General features: G+C 43.2%; 3 protein-coding genes across 4 annotated transcripts in view; 2 read left to right on the forward strand and 1 right to left on the reverse strand.

Annotated features, from left to right (window-relative positions):
* Positions 1–381, reverse strand: part of UBAP2L (ubiquitin associated protein 2 like) — a 47,435-nt gene extending 47,054 nt beyond the window's left edge. Inside the window, exon 1 of the mRNA XM_006044178.3 lies at positions 358–381. The gene's annotated coding sequence lies outside the window, so the exon portion shown is untranslated. The remainder of the gene's footprint in view (positions 1–357) is intronic.
* On the forward strand, positions 20–8,624 carry C6H1orf43 (chromosome 6 C1orf43 homolog). 2 transcript variants are annotated; one of them, XM_006044195.3, is made up of 7 exons: positions 24–258; positions 656–757; positions 4,715–4,832; positions 5,041–5,094; positions 5,759–5,925; positions 6,018–6,076; positions 7,695–8,624. In XM_006044195.3, the coding sequence occupies exons 1-7, from the start codon at positions 193–195 to the stop codon at positions 7,888–7,890; spliced, it is 762 nt and encodes a 253-aa protein (XP_006044257.1). In that variant the 5' UTR covers positions 24–192; the 3' UTR covers positions 7,891–8,624. The 2 variants fall into 2 exon arrangements, with proteins under 2 accessions (XP_025143562.1, XP_006044257.1); XM_025287777.2 differs by lacking the exon at positions 6,018–6,076 and having other exon boundaries at positions 20–258.
* Positions 8,625–8,809: 185 nt separating this feature from the next.
* On the forward strand, positions 8,810–12,354 carry CFAP141 (cilia and flagella associated protein 141). The gene is made up of 4 exons (XM_006044175.3): positions 8,810–9,205; positions 9,532–9,572; positions 11,259–11,388; positions 11,917–12,354. The coding sequence occupies exons 1-4, from the start codon at positions 9,173–9,175 to the stop codon at positions 12,016–12,018; spliced, it is 306 nt and encodes a 101-aa protein (XP_006044237.1). The 5' UTR covers positions 8,810–9,172; the 3' UTR covers positions 12,019–12,354.
* Positions 12,355–15,628: the final 3,274 nt, after the last annotated feature.

Genomic DNA, 15,628 nt, shown 5'->3' on the forward strand with positions numbered 1-15,628 from the left:
GAAGGCGTCGTTCTTCTTTCCTAGCCCCCCCCATCCGCCATGTTTTCAGGCCCGGTCAGCCTTGGTCTGTCCCCGTAAGGAAATGGCCGGGGAGTTTCAGGAAACCCAGGCGCCGTTGCCTCAGCGGAGCCCGGGCTGACGAGGCAGGGCAGCGGGTTAAACCGGAGCAGTTCCGCGCGGGGTGGGGAGGCCATGGCGTCCGGCAGTAACTGGCTGTCTGGCGTGAATGTCGTGCTGGTGATGGCCTACGGGAGCCTGGTGAGGAGATTCCCCCACCCCATTCCTGCGGTCGCGTCAGACCCAGTAGAGACCCTCCTCTTGAGCAGTCCCCCGTGTCCTCATTCTCCACCCACTCACCTGCACTTTTCTGGGCTTTGACTCCTATCCCAGGAGTACCTGGGAGCGTAAGTCACCGACTCGCACCGCCCCGCCCCTCCCCCCTCCAGCTGAGAACCCTCCCTCTAAACCCTGGGACGCAGACCCCCCCACGCGTATCCGCCACAGGCTCACCTGTACCCACCCCATTGGTAATGGCCTTGCTTTGCCCCAACTTATATCCCAAAGCACCCCTGAGAACCCCAATTGAGATTTGAATTGAAGGCATGCCTTTTATTTGTTTAATTTTTTAATTCAAGGTTCTCTGCCTTTTGGACAGGTGTTTGTACTGCTATTTATTTTTGTGAAGAGGCAAATCATGCGCTTTGCAATGAAATCTCGAAGGGGACCTCATGTCCCTGTGGGACACAATGCCCCCAAGGTAGGTCCTTAAAACATGAGATAGGCGTGGTTCTCCAGATCTGTTAGTAGTAGACAGTAGTGTCTGTCTCTACTGTCGCCTGAAGATAACTGCCTACCTTTCCTCACTTTAAGTAATCTACTGAAATTTTATTTATATCCCAGTCCTCCCTGAGTTCCAGGCTCAGAATGAGATTTCCTTTGCCTTTCGAAATAACGCAGTTCCCGTATTCTTTGTCCAGTTACCCACGTGCTTGCTTTAGTACACTGAGCGATAAAGGTCATCTTGAGTCCTGGCTTACCTGCTCACTGCTGTGGCACAGCTAGTAACTTATCCAGGGACTTCAGTTTCTGCATTTGCAGAATGAAGGACTTGAATTAAAATTCCAATTTTAATTGAATTAAATTACAAACTTTCTGTGGTAAGATATTTCCCTGTTAAACTTAAGCTACCCAGTGTTTGTTTGAGGATTTTGTTTTGTTTTTGATTTGGGATGGAGTTAGAGTGATTAGAATTAGCCCCGCATCAGTGAGGAGGCAAACTTTGCTAAACTTTAGATTTATGAAGTCACTCAGTCATGTCCGACTCTTTGCGACCCTATGGACTGTAGCTGGCCAGGCTCCTCTGTCCGTGAGATTTTTCAGGCAAGAATATTGGAGTGGGTTGCCATTTCCTTCTCCATGAGATCTTCCCGACCCAGGAATCGAACCCAGATATCCTGCATTGCAGGCAGGCTTTACAGTCTGAGCCACCAGGGAATCTGTTTAGATTTATGTTGCTGCTGCTGCTGCTAAGTCGCATCAGTCGTGTCCGACTCTGTGCGACCCCATAGACGGCAGCCCACCAGGATCCCCCGTCCCTGGGATTCTCCTGGCAAGAACACTGGCGGGTTGCCATTTCCTTCTCCAATGCCTGAAAGTGAAAAGTGAAAGTGAAGTCGCTCACTCCTGTAGGACCCTCAGCGACCCCATGGACTGCAGCCTACCAGGCTCCTCCACCCATGGGATTTTCCAGGCAAGAGACTGGAGTGGGGTGCCATCGCCTTCTCTGTTAGATTTATGAGGGCAGCACAAATCATCTAGTTCCATCATTCATGTTACAAACTGAAACCTAAGAAAAGGAAGCAACTAACTGAGGACATATAGGAAGTGAATAACCAAGTAGTGTCTGTCTCTACTGTCGCCTGAAGATAACTGCCTACCTTTCCTCACTTTAAGTAATCTACTGAAATTTTATTTATATCCCAGTCCTCCCTGAGTTCCATACTTGTGTATCCAAATGCCTACCTAACATTTCCAGTTAGATGTCTGATAGGCATCTCAAACCTAACATGTCTAAATCAAAACTCGTAATACCCTCCTGCCACCCCCATCCTGCTGCTGCTGTCTTCCACTTCTGGGCAAAAGGTGCCTGTTGCCCCTGCCAACCTTCTTTTGTATGGCTCTCCATTGATCACTGGGATCCAGCTGCGCTGAGTTTTCTTATATTATGTGTGCTGTCACTGGGGCAGAATGATCAACCTCTGGTTTTCATGTAGCTAGTTCATTTGATCTTTAGAACTTACCTCAAGTACTATTACCTCAAGTACTATTTCCTAGAAAGAGGAATGTTTATGACTCATTATAAACTAGGTCTTTTTTTGTTTCAGATAGCATTTTACTACAAATTGTCTTTTATGTGTATTTGTTTAATGCCCGTCTCTTCCCTAAGCTCTAATAACGTAGGCACCATGCCAGTTTTGTTCACTGCTATAGAGCCACAGCCTACATATAGTAGATAGTTAATAATTCATTGTTGAGTGAAAAGCAGGTTAGTGGGAGGGCTAGAGCTGGTATACAATTATGTCAACTCCTAGAGCAGTGTTCTTTCATTAAATAGTGTTGTAACTCTCTTCTCCTTTTTCTTTGCTGATATATTTCATGGAAAGCCTCAAAGATGTGGCCTGAAACCTCAACAGTGCTTCCACATTCTCTCAGTTCTCCAAATGCCAACTGCCTCCCTTAAGAAGGATATAGGGTTAGTTTACACTGTATCATGAGTCAGTCATACAAGGTTAGTTTACACTATATCATGAGTCAGTCAAAACTTTGACTATTTAGAAACACCACCACTGCCACCCTCTCCCGGCAACTATAGACTAGATGAGATCAAGATTCCTTTTGCTCTAAAACATTCTGTCTAAATTCTTAGCCGTTGCTGGTGACAAGTGTAAATTATTAAAACTGCTTTGGAAAATATTGGGGTATTGTCTAGTAAGATTGCAAATGTACCTAATCCACAGCCCAGCAATTCCTACCATAGAGAAATTAATTTTTGCATGTGTACCAGAAGACATGTACAAGAATAAAGCATTGTTTGTAATTTTTTAAAAAATATGTTATGCTAAATTTCCACTTGAAAACATATTTGTGTTCTGGAACACTATGAGAAATGAAAATAAACTGAAGATAAGAATATGAACACAAATGAATCCCCAAAATATTTTTGAATGGAAACAATAAATGACAAACATGAATGAATCTCAAAAATATGCCGAGTGAAAAAAATGCCAGAAAGCCATTTACAAAAGAGTACATACCATATGATTCCATTCCATTTGTACAGAATTTTAAAACAGATAAAACATCAGTGTTCCCTGGGTCATGGAGGGGGAGTTTAACTGCAGAGGAGGATGAAAAACTTTGGAATGATGGAAATGTTCTGTATCTTGATTGGAATGGTAGTTGAATGAAAGTATTCATTTGTCAAGATTCATCAAACGACACGTAAAATGAATGTATTTTATTGCATTTGAATTAAACCTCAATAAAATTTATTTAAGATTTTAAAAGGTTGCAGAGAAACTCAAAATATTTTTCCATTTGTATGAAGTTCAAAGCCAGGCAAAGCTAAACATCTTCAGGGTAACATGATAAAACAGCAAAGAAAAATAAAACTTGAGAAATTAAGGTTGGAGGTTGCATTTGACCAGGGGTGGACACAAGGCTTTGAAGCCATTGGTCATGTCCCAGTTCTTAAAGGGAGTAGTGCATACAGGTGTTCATATTAATGAATTTTATAATTATTTAAGGTGTACATATATGTGAAATGTATTCTATGTATGACATACTTCACAATGGAAGTTTCTAAACAGTTAGAATACTTCTTGGGACTCTGGCAGCCCTCTTAAGTTAGAAAGATGAATATGAAACTGTTATCAGTGGTTTATATATATATATATATATATATATATATATATATATTTCTTTTTTTTTTTTTAGTAATTTGACTGCAGCAAATTTTGCTGCAGCATGTGGGATCTAGTTCCCTGACCAGGGATCTAACTTGGGCCCCCTGGATTGGGAGCTTGGAGTCCTAGCCACTGGACCACCAGGGGAGTCCCTAGTTTGTTTTTGAATTACCTACTTAAAAAATTAAATATGCTCTTAGAAGAAAACATCTAGAAATCCTGTGGTCCACCAGGTAGAGATAGTTCCCAAACTTCTAAACCACATACAGATCTTAGGGTTTTAGAATAGATTATGACCTACAGTTGATGTCCATTTTTTCCCAGCTCAGGAAAAAACAGCTAACCAAGACTCTTCTAAATCCAACTGAGGGGACCTCCCTGGCAGTCCAGTGGTTAAGACTACACTTCCACTGCAGGGGATGTAGGTTCAGTCCCTAACAGGGAACCTAAAAGCCTTCATGCAGCTCCCTGGTGCAGGAAAAAAAAAAAAGTCAGAAATAATAAAACTTGAAGGAATTCTAGCAGATTAAAAGATCTAGCTTAGACATATGTGTTTTGGAGAGGTTCTTAGCAAATCCAGTCCCATACTTTCTTAAATTCTTGAGTCTTAACCTGGTGCTTTCATTAGCCAAATGAGCATTTTCTCTGCCTCTGTTGTCTTAGTTGTTCCTCGCTTTGCCCCATTTCCAGATTGATGGGTAGCAAAGAACAGGCTAAATGGCTGTGTATTGTTTTCTCCACATGAACAGGACTTAAAAGAGGAGATTGATATCCGACTGTCCAAGGTTCAGGATATCAAGTATGAACCTCAGCTTCTCGCAGATGATGATGCAAGACTGCTACAGCTGGAAACCCAGGGAAATCAAAGTATGTAGCATGTTCTTGGACAGTACTTCAGTGAGGGGTCTCACAAATTCTGAATTCCTTTTCTCAGTTGTAAACATAGCTGCTGGCAAACTCAACAGCTGTGGTTCCTTGTTACTGGGCATATGTTAGATTGGAAAGCACTTTAAGCTTGTTGGAGTTTGGAGAATCTTTTGAAGGTTATTCCTGACACCAGTCTCTTTCTCAACAGATTGCTACAACTACCTATACAGGATGAAAGCTCTGGATGCTATCCGTGCCTCTGGTAAGGGCTGCTCAGCAGCTGTTCTGTATCCTGAGAGCTCACCCGGGAAAGAGAGGGAGGAACCCAATTTATGTTAGAATTTGTCCTTTCTACACCTACCCAACTGGTAGGAGTTTGCTAATTTTGAGAGTACTGGGTTACTGTTTTGCCTTAAGGAAATGATGTAGGTAAGTTATTTTTCTCCAGAGAGTCTGGATTTGTTTTGTTCTTTCTATACCTTTAGTTTCATGAACTAGTGGTAATTTGCTTGTTTTTCCACAGGAGACAGGCAACATCTGCTTTTTCACCAAGCCTACATAGATGGTTCTTGATTTTTTTTTCCATTTGACCATTGTCAAAAATGCTCTTGAATTTTTTTTCCATTTTTTTCATATGACTGTTGTCAGAAATGCTCTATCTCTACCAAAACATAGTTTATATCTTAAACTCTGGGTAGGTAGGAGGGTAAATAGGAATGACACTGTTGTATACCATTGGTATAATTTAACAGTTATATTGCCACCACTGTATGACCACTCAGACATAGCTCTAGATCTCTAGTCTTCTTAATTCTCTTAAAATTTCCCCCCAATTCACTCATTGTACCTGTTTCTAAGTTTGGGAAATTAATTAGTAAGACTAAACAAATGGGAAAGGGGGTATCATTGTTCTATTATCTCCACAGAGATCCCATTTCATGCTGAAGGCCGACATCCCCATTCCTTAATGGGCAAGAATTTCCGCTCCTACCTGCTAGATCTTCGAAACACTAGTACTCCTTTCAAGGGTGTGCGCAAGGCCCTTATTGATACCCTGCTGGATGGCTATGAGACAGCCCGCTATGGGACAGGGGTAAGCCACAGTGGGTGGCCACGTTTTCCTTCAGGGAACTAAAGGGATGCCCCAGACTGAGAGATCCTCATTCTTCCTTCCTCTTTCTTCAGGTCTTTGGCCTGAGTGAGTACCTGCGCTATCAGGAGGCCCTGAGTGAGCTGGCCACAGTGTGAGTTTGGAGGGGAACATGTCAAAGGAAGCTGGTTAGAGAATACAGTAGTCCTGGGCTGTTTTCACAGTTAGATTACTTTCAAAAGCACTGTGAACAAAATCAGGTCCTAGAGCTGTTTCTTTACGGTGGAAAGTAGATGCAAGCTAATAAAAGAAGTTTCTCCTACTTTTTTGTATCTCTTTTCTTATTTTTATTTTTTGGTCCAACTCAGTAAAATGTCAGAATTGGTGTAATCTGTTACACCAGTAAAAGGAATAAAATAGTTTTTCAGCAAACAAAGATGTCTTCCTTTGTATCTTGGTCTGATAAAAAGAATTAATTGTCAGCCAATTTTATTACCACTTAAAGTATTATTAACCCTGACTGAAACAAAAGGTATCACTAAAGAGCTAGCTGTGTTTTATAGAAGAGACTTCATGACTTTTTGTTGGGAACATTTTAAATACCTACTAACAGAGCTTCAATATGTTGTTTATGCATGTATGTAATTATAAGAGTAAAGGCGGAAAGCCAATCTGGAATAAAGAGTTACTTACCAGCCACAAAAATAACACATCTGCTTTCTGCTGTGTTGATTATTATTCTCAAAAGATGAGGGGTATGTCTGTCCTGTTTTCTGTATATCCTTAAAAACTACTTTGTTCTAAAGACAAAATATCCTATAAAAACCACTTAGAAAACTAATGAAAACACTTGGAAAGGGCGGAGAAGGCCTGTTCAAGTTCAGTTTCTTTGAAAGTAAAATACTGTATGACTCCACTTACGTGAGGTACCTAGAGTAGTCATATTCATAGAGACAGAAAGGAGAATGGTGGGTGGTAGCGGCTGGAGGGAAGGAGGAATAGGGAGTTGTTTAATAGGCAGAGAGTTTGTTTTCCAAGATGAAAAGAATTCTGGATGTTGGTTGCACAACAGTGTGAATGTACCTAATACTACTGAACTTTTTCAGTAAACATTTAAAAATTGTTAAGATGGTAAATTTTATATGTATTTTACCACATTTTTAAAAATTTAGTCTCTTAGATAGATCTCTAGTTTCTAGAAAATTTCAATGGGTATATTGAAGAGTATAGGCTCTAAAATCGGACAAACTTAGATTTTAATCCCGGCTCTCTGTCACTTACTAGCTTTGTGACCTCAGGCAACTTTCTTGATGGACCCTCAGTTTCCTAATCTGCAAAAGGGGTGATACCACCATAAAGGGTTAATGGGATGTGAGTAAATTACATGTTGGTAAAAGAACCAGATTTAGTGTCCTAACTTATGATAATTCAATAGTTAATTTCAATATTATTTTTTGGAGGTCAGTTGTTTTAAAGGACTCTTTGGACTGGGAGTATATTAGTGGCATCCACACATTAGGTGAATCAGAATTAAAAGTTTTCTTTAAGCACAGTGGAATGAAGAAGAGGTTGAGTCAGAGGCAGGGACTCATTGGGAAAATTGGTTTCTCTGCTATTTCTAAGCTACCACATGGGATTTTAGTAACTAGTTTGTAAGATAGGACAGAGACCATTTGTGGCTACAATTGCATGTATAGGATGTAGAAGCCTTGAATTGTTTTCTTCCATTAGTTCTCTATCTGTCCATGACCAGCCCTCTTTGTGTTCTTCAGGGTCAAAGCACGAAGTGGGAGCTCTCAGCGACAACACCAGTCAGCAGCCAAAGACCTAACCCAGTCTCCCGAAGTCTCCCCAACAACCATCCAGGTGACATACCTCCCCTCCAGTCAGAAGAGTAAACGTGCCAAGCACTTCCTCGAATTGAAGAGCTTTAAGGACAACTATAACACACTGGAGAGTACTCTCTGATGGAGCTGAAGGCCTCTCACTGTTGATGGAGCCAGACAGACTGCAGTGTGCTTGCCGGGTGGCCCTCACTCAGGTCATCTGGTTCAGCCCAGCTCTGGATCAGCTGAAGCCCTGATTGTGTTCAGAGCTCTTAAGATTTCATGCCTAGAGGATCATTCTTCCACCCGCTCTTATGGCCAGTTTCAGAACATCAGTTAAGACTTTATTTTCCCTTGGTATCACTTTTCTCTGGAGTTGAATTAGATGTTTTTCTTAATATTTCTGTCAAAGCTTCCTTAAAAATCCTCACTTGGTTTTTTGATCATGGTTCATCTGTCCTTTTCCAGACTATAAATTATCCCAAGGGTGACCGGGCTTGGTGTCCTGTCTTCTGTACACAGTTGAGTGGGAGCTATTTGGTTTGAGACATCTAAGAGTTGATTGGTGGAAATGGTATACAGAATGTTGCGGAAATTGGTGGAGGCCATGAGTGCTACCTAGAACAACTTACCCTGGTGCTCCACTTAAACCAGGATGTTACTGGGAACATTAACACAACTTCTCTAACATGCAAGGATCTGCCTTCCACTTTCATTGTATACTGTCATGAATAAATTGAAAAAGGAATGTTTTAACATCTGATATAATCTCATCACTCCTTATTTGTGGGATAGTGTGAAGAAATAGACCAATATCTTGATCTGACTTTATAAACCATTTAATGAACAATTAAAAAATAAAGCATATGATTTATTCCTCTATAGTCGTCTTTTAATAAAACAGACATGTGAGGACTTCTCTGGTGGCCAGTGGCTAAGACTTCGTGCTCCCAATGCAGTGAATATTGGTTCCACCCCTAGTTGGGGAACTAGAGTTCGATCAACAGTTTGATCAAAGATCCCACATTCTGCAACTAAGACCCGATGCAGCCTGGTTTTAAAAAAATGTTTCTTTGTATTTGACTGCACCGGGTTTTAGTTGCAGAATGTGGGATCTTTGATCAAACTCTTGAGTTGTGGTATGCAAACTCTTAGTTGGGTCGTGTGGGATCTCAAAAGAAGAAATCCTAAAGTTGCAACTGAGGTCCTTGTTCATAAAAGTGCCTGTGTCACTAATAGAAGGCTGGAGAACCAGGATTCCCTTCAGGTCTCTGGGGCAACAGGCCAGGTGACCAATCAACTCTTGTAGGCCTAGGCTCATTGTTGGAGGTGTAAATGTTGCTATGACTACTGAATCCTTGGTGACTAAACAGAAATGAGAGCTCGTTCAGTCTCTAAAGACTACATCAAGCAAGTCTGTAGACATGTCCATGGAAAAGATTGGAAAAGTAGAAGAGGTACGCAGAGTTGGAGAAGGCTGCTTTGGATGAGTTTCCCCTGGATAAGGTTTCCAGATGAATTTATCAGAAATTGACAGTTCTTGAGAGAGGCCCTTGGTGTAATTGAAGGGTAGCAGCAGGGGTGGGAGACTGGCACGTAGTAGGTATTCAAATATTCGTTGCATACTAACCCTTGCATGAATAGGACTTTCTCCACACCTGCCCTAGGAAGTTGGCTACTCCCCTCTCTCCGAAAAGAAAGGTCTTTGTCTCCCACCATGTTAGGGCACTGAGGGTGAGGTACTGGAGATCAAGGCAGATAACAGAACTCCCTTTTCTTGCAGCATTTTCAAAGGGCCCTGGAACTTAAGAAGATGGTGCACAGGTAATCTCTGCTTCTGTCCTTTCCCTTACGCTTCAGCTTGACATGTTCACTCTCCTGCCCTCCTGATATCCACTTCATCTTGTTAGGGGCTCCTCAAAAAGGCAAATAGGTGTGAAGCAGGCAAACAGCAGCCCTTGTTTCCTTGCTTCCCATTCTCTGAAGGAAAATTGGAGCAAGTTTTTGTTTTTTTACTTTTTAAGGAAAATGCAAATATTTGTTGTCTGGTACCACACTCACCAACCATGTGGTAGGTATGCAGTAGGTGTTGATTGAATGAATGAATAAGAAAATTCAAAAGATTAAGCTGTATATCTCTTATCACCTGGGGAGTGTTTTTAAAAAAACAAAGGTCTTAGGACTTCCCCAGTGGTCCAGTGGTTAAGATTGCTCGCTGCCAATGCAGTGGGTGCGGGAGTGGGTGGGGAACTAAGATTCCGTGTGCTGCATGATGTGGCAAAAGATTTTTTTTTAAAGCCTTAACCCAGAAGAAGATTCTGACTAAAATGGCCTAAGATTAGATAGGATAAGCCTGTTTTTTAAGGTTTCATAGGTTATACCCAGAGGTAGGCTAGGAGTGACATAAAAAGAATGCATATAGTTTTCATGGGAGTCAAGATTGATGCAGCCTTTTTTATAAAACCTATCAAAATTTTAAATTCATAGATCCATTGAACTGGCAACTCGACTTCTAGGAATACCTTATACACATACCTACAAAAGCAATAGAATGCACACACACGAGTATTCGTGACAATATTGTTTATACAAGTAAAAAAGCTAGAAATAACATGTAACTGGTGAAATTATGTTATAAAAGTACTTGGCAGCCTTTAAACAGAATGAAGCAAATCTCTATGCTGATGTGAAAAGTCCAAGTTGTTACGTAATACTGCTTATGTAAATGTATGATTTCATGTTAAAAATAAAAAAGTTATACTTGCTGATACATGATAGAAAATTTTTCTATAAAGATGCACAAGAAACTGATAACTTTGTTGAGATGAACTGGGGCAGAAGAATGATGCTTCCAGCTTTCATTTAATATATATTCCTGTATGTATTTTTCAGTCATCTGTAAAAAATACTTGATTTTTTTAAAGAAATGTCAACAAGATTATCTGAACAGAGGATATGGGTGTGTATCACATGTGTATAATCATGTTGTGTATTAGAAAACCTTAACAAATGATTCCAGAATGTCTAGCCAAGATAGAGTATCACTGGTATGATGGAAGGAATCAGTCTTTAGATTGGATTTGATACCCAGGTCTGCCATCAGGTGACCTTGGGCAACTCACCTGAACTACGTTTCCTTGTTTGTGTAATGCAAAAACTGATACCTATGACACATGGTTATTATGGTGATTGAATGATAGACTTCCTATTAATATATGCTAGGTTCTAAATCAAGGTTTCCCTGGTGGCTCAGACGGTAAAGAATCCGCCTACAATACAGGAGACCCAGGTTGGATCCCTGGGTTGGGAAGATCCCCTGGAGAAGGGAATGGCAACCCACTCCAGTGTTCTTTCCTGGAGAAGCTAAGCCAGTACTAGTCACCTTTTCAAGGAGTTTGCAGTCTTCTCTGACAATGGTACAGAAGTTTTGATGAAGAGCCTCCTTTGACAGGGTTCTGTCTCTCCTCTTAACTCTAACCTATTCAACCCCTACCTTTGTGCCTGGAACAGGTGGCGAAATTCACACACACACTGTCTGTGGCAGATAACATTAAGCCAGAGGAGAAACCCATATGCTATCCTAAGGATGCAGGACACCATGGTACAGGAGTTGGCACTGGCCAACAAGCAGTTGCTGATGGTGAGTTCTAGTGGCCAGAAGTTTCATCCTCTACTGCACTATTCCTTTTCCCACTGGGATTCCCAAGCTCCTGGTCTCTGCCATTACACCAGAGCAGTAACTCTAACCCTGAAACCAAAGCTCCTTTTCACCAATTCTTTGTATCCAGCTGCAGAGTCCCAAAGCAGGTGTCTTTACTCCTCTCACCTTGGTAAAACTGTGCCTAGTTTTAGCGCCTAGCATCTGCCTCTGGGAACCTCTCTCCCTGGAGTCCCCAGGTGCTGTCATGTCACCATCTTTGTATCCCAGGTCCCTAGAAAAGTTTGTGGTTTTTGGTGTATTCTCAGAAAAGATGTGGGTCTGCACACCCACAGAAGAAAAAATGGGTTAGCTTCCCCTCCAAAGTTTAGTCTTTATGCTCCTGCTTAATTTTAAGCCATAGGTAATTCCAGATCCAAGAGAAAATGGGATAGGAAAGCAACCAGGGAGAAAGAATGAGGAAGGCAAGTAAACAAGGAAAATATCACACTCTTCTGCCCACCCTACCAGGTCCGTCAAGCTGCCCTGCACCAGCTGTTTGAAAAGGAGCATCAGCAGTACCAGCAAGAACTAAATGAGAAGGGCAAAGCTTTTTACGTGGAGAGACTCTGATGGCATTTGAAACACTGTCCTTCCATTCTCACCGCATCTGCTAACCTAGCCTTCTTGACCCCCACTCCCTCCAACGTCCCTTCCTAAACGCACCTGGATATAGTTATCTGCCCAGAGCTTAAGACAGTGTTCCCACTCTCACATCTCCTGTTATTGTCAAGCCCCAGTGCTATCTGGAAAATGATCTATGAAACAATGGTAAAAACAAGAGTGACGCCTTGTGGTCAGAATGAGGTATGCAGTATTGACGTGAGTGGAGGGGAGGTGGATAGATGAACAACGTGAGCAGAGCATCCTGATTTGGTTTAATAAATAAAGCTAGTTCTTAAAAGTTCAGACTTGGACCACTGGCTTATTCTTTCAGCCCACTTCAAAGTGTTTATTCACAGCTGCCAGTATCTTAATACAGCTTTCTGGATTTGCTCACCACCTCTCTGATCTCACTTCCACAGATCTCTTCTGTACACTTGGACAATAGCTCTGCCTATTGTCCACAGGCATTATGGGGCTTGATGTCAGTAGGACTGGATTTTATGTTTTGACTTTGCCAATTATTGTGAGACCTTGGAAAAGTCTCTTTCCTCTGAATTTCCATCTGAATGCTCACCTCTTCGAAATGACAGGGTTCCAAACTCAAATGCCTTCAGTGGTTAGGCAGGTAATATAGCAGTTATGAGGGGGAAAGAAATGGTGGGATTTATGGGGGACTATAAAAATGGAAAATCCCATGGGCGAAGGAGCCTGGTAGGCTGCAGTCCGTGGGGTCTTGAAGAGTCGGACATGACTGAGCGACTTCACTTTCACTTTTCACTTTCATGAATTGGAGAAGGAAATGGCAACCCACTCCAGTGTTCTTGCCTGGAGAATCCCAGGGACGGGGGAGCCTGGTGGGCTGCCGTCTATGGGGTTGCACAGAGTCAGACACGACTGAAGCGACTTAGCAGCAGCAGCAGAAAGAGCATGTGACATCTTAATCCATTCAAAATTCTGAAAAGTACTAATTAATCATACGCATCTATAGGCCACAGAGAACCTTACTCATAAAGATCCACTTTACATACGAATGATATCTCAAGCCAGAGAGACTCGCACTTTGCAGCCAGTAACAGGAGCAGAAACACACCCTCACTGATTAACTGCCATCATACTTATTTTCCCCTCATCCCTCACCTTGCCCTCTGCATTCTCATTGGTGACTCATCCTTCCCACACTGATGATTTCCTGCTCTCAACACTGCGGCTCTGTCCACACTGCAAACTCACACCTTTTCTTTCCCCTGTGCCCCAAGTCTGCCTCTGTCCTTCAATACGCCGTTTTCATCTTAGCTGTCGGAACTTCTCCTTCCTCCTTTCCTCACCACACATGAGCACAGAGCGGTAGCAAGGAATAAAGAGAAAAGCACACACTTTGGAGTCAGGTTTGGGTTCAAAGTCTGGCTTCACTTCTTAATCATGTATGTATTAGGTTATTTCTCTGAGCCTCAGTTTTCTCTTCTGAAAGCGAATATAATACCCATCTCATAGAAACATTATGAGGATTAAATAAGATAAATGTGTGTAGAGAGCAAGCACAGCCCTTGGCATGCAGTAGGCATCCTCCCACTTCCCTCTTAGGAGATTTCCTATGACCCAAGCCCTTCACAGGTGCCCTGCTTGGCCCCCTGGCCAGCCTCCTTAGGCAGCTCAAATATCATTCTCCATCCCAGCCCTGTCTTTCTCTTTCTGTCCTAAGTGTCCATTCATCCTCCAGTCTCCATCAGCCCTGCTTCCCAAGCCCTCTAATCTTTAGTCAATCACTGCTCTTGAGTTGTGACACCAAACAGTACATGGCTGCTCCAGGCTGGTGGGGAGGCAGGCGGTGAACAAGTCATGACAGGTATGGTGGGAGTTTTATAGGAGACAAAACCATACACCTGTGTCCTGGGTTTGACCCATTAAGCTGAGACTGAGTCTCCCATTCCTTCGGCCTGTTCCTCCACTCTGTTCCCTATGGGTCTGTCTCACCTCCCTTCTCTCCTCTTTGTATCTGTCTCCCAGCCACCCCCTGCCTCATCATGGCAGCATAGCCTGGTATTAGGAGAGCAGGCTTCCATATGATGGATTTGGGTTTGAATTCTGGCTGGCATTTACTGCCTGTGTGTTCTTGAGAAAGTAACTTTAACTTTCTGGGTTACAGGGCTTTATATGTAAAATGGAGATAATGCCTACCTCACTAGATTACCGTGGGGATTAAATAAAGCACTTAGCAGAGATGATAATCCACGATGATGTTTTCGTGTCCTTTGATAGTTTTTCTATTTTTATTTCAACTCCATTACCTGGTTGCCCCTCACCTCCCGCCACATTCCCTCATCAACCCCTTTTATTTCTTTGCTGTTCATTTGGGCCCACGGAACACCCCACCCCTCTGCCATGATCCCTGACCTTGGCCTCTCTCCCCAGGGCTTGTCAGTGCCAGGCTAGCTCCAGTATTGGCAGTGCGGCCCCCTGCAGAGCCCATCGCCTCTGATCCTCTCTGCCCGCTGTGTCTGCTCTCATCACATCAGCTGAGTAATTCACCCCTTCATGCCTCCCCATCCCCTTTTCCCTCTGTGGCCAGTCCCTTATCCAGCTCCTCAGGCTCAAATGGACTCAGTCTGGTTTGAAATGGCTACACAGAAGGTACTTCCCGGAGAGCTGGAAAGCGTTCATCAGAGGCCATCTGAGGTTTCCACCTGGACATGCCACCCTGTCAGTCTCTTCCTGGAACAGCTGCTCCTCTCCTACATCAATATTTCCTGTCTCTGCCTCTGTTTCCCGAGTTTGCCAAACACTAAAGTCCTTTCAATTCCTGCTAAAATCCCTTTCCCGGCCTTTTGCCCTCCAGCCTGTGGTTCTCCAGGGCAGTCGAGGTTTCCAGAAAAGGAAACTAGAATTTGGGGAGGGTGTGGGTGTTAAGGGCAAAAAAGGAAGGTCAAAAAAGTAAAAAATTACACGCAGACTGAAAGCCATAAGACAACACCACAGGTGTCTACCTTGGGGCTTGTAGGCCTATTTGTTGGTCTTCCCTGGAAGGCAAGAGCCACACAATACAAATTGACTGGAGCTTGGGACAAGCTATCGATCTAGATCAAGGGCAGATCATTTGTGTGTGCACGCTGAGCGGGGTGGGGGTGTCCGGACTAATGGGAACAAGGGCGCACGGAACAGGCCTGGGGGCTGAAGCAGAGCCGCCGCCTCCCACCCCACGCTTCCATCCAAGCCCCCACCCCACCAGTGCGGCTATAACTCGGGCTGCTTTCTGCCACAGTACAGAGAAGCATCTGCCTGCCACAGGACATTCAACAGACCTGATTCTCTTCAGCAGAGAAACCTCCCAGAAAAGCAGGCCCCTGTGAGGAAAGACCCTTAAAGAAACCAGCTCTGGAGCTCATGTTGTAAGAAGCCCCAGAAGAGAAGAGTCCCAAGGACGGCAGGCTGTTTCCTGGCAGAGGCATTCTCCTCCCTCACCTTGTCCTTCTAAAATCCTGGTTTCAATTCTGCCAGGCGGGAGAGGCTGTCCTTAAGTCTTCTCTGGAGCCTGGGCTGGAGCCTGCTAGTAAGACAGGTCATGCTTCTCTTCCGGACATCC

This window comes from Bubalus bubalis, chromosome 6, assembly GCF_019923935.1.
Source record: "Bubalus bubalis isolate 160015118507 breed Murrah chromosome 6, NDDB_SH_1, whole genome shotgun sequence".
NCBI lineage: Eukaryota > Metazoa > Chordata > Mammalia > Artiodactyla > Bovidae > Bubalus > Bubalus bubalis.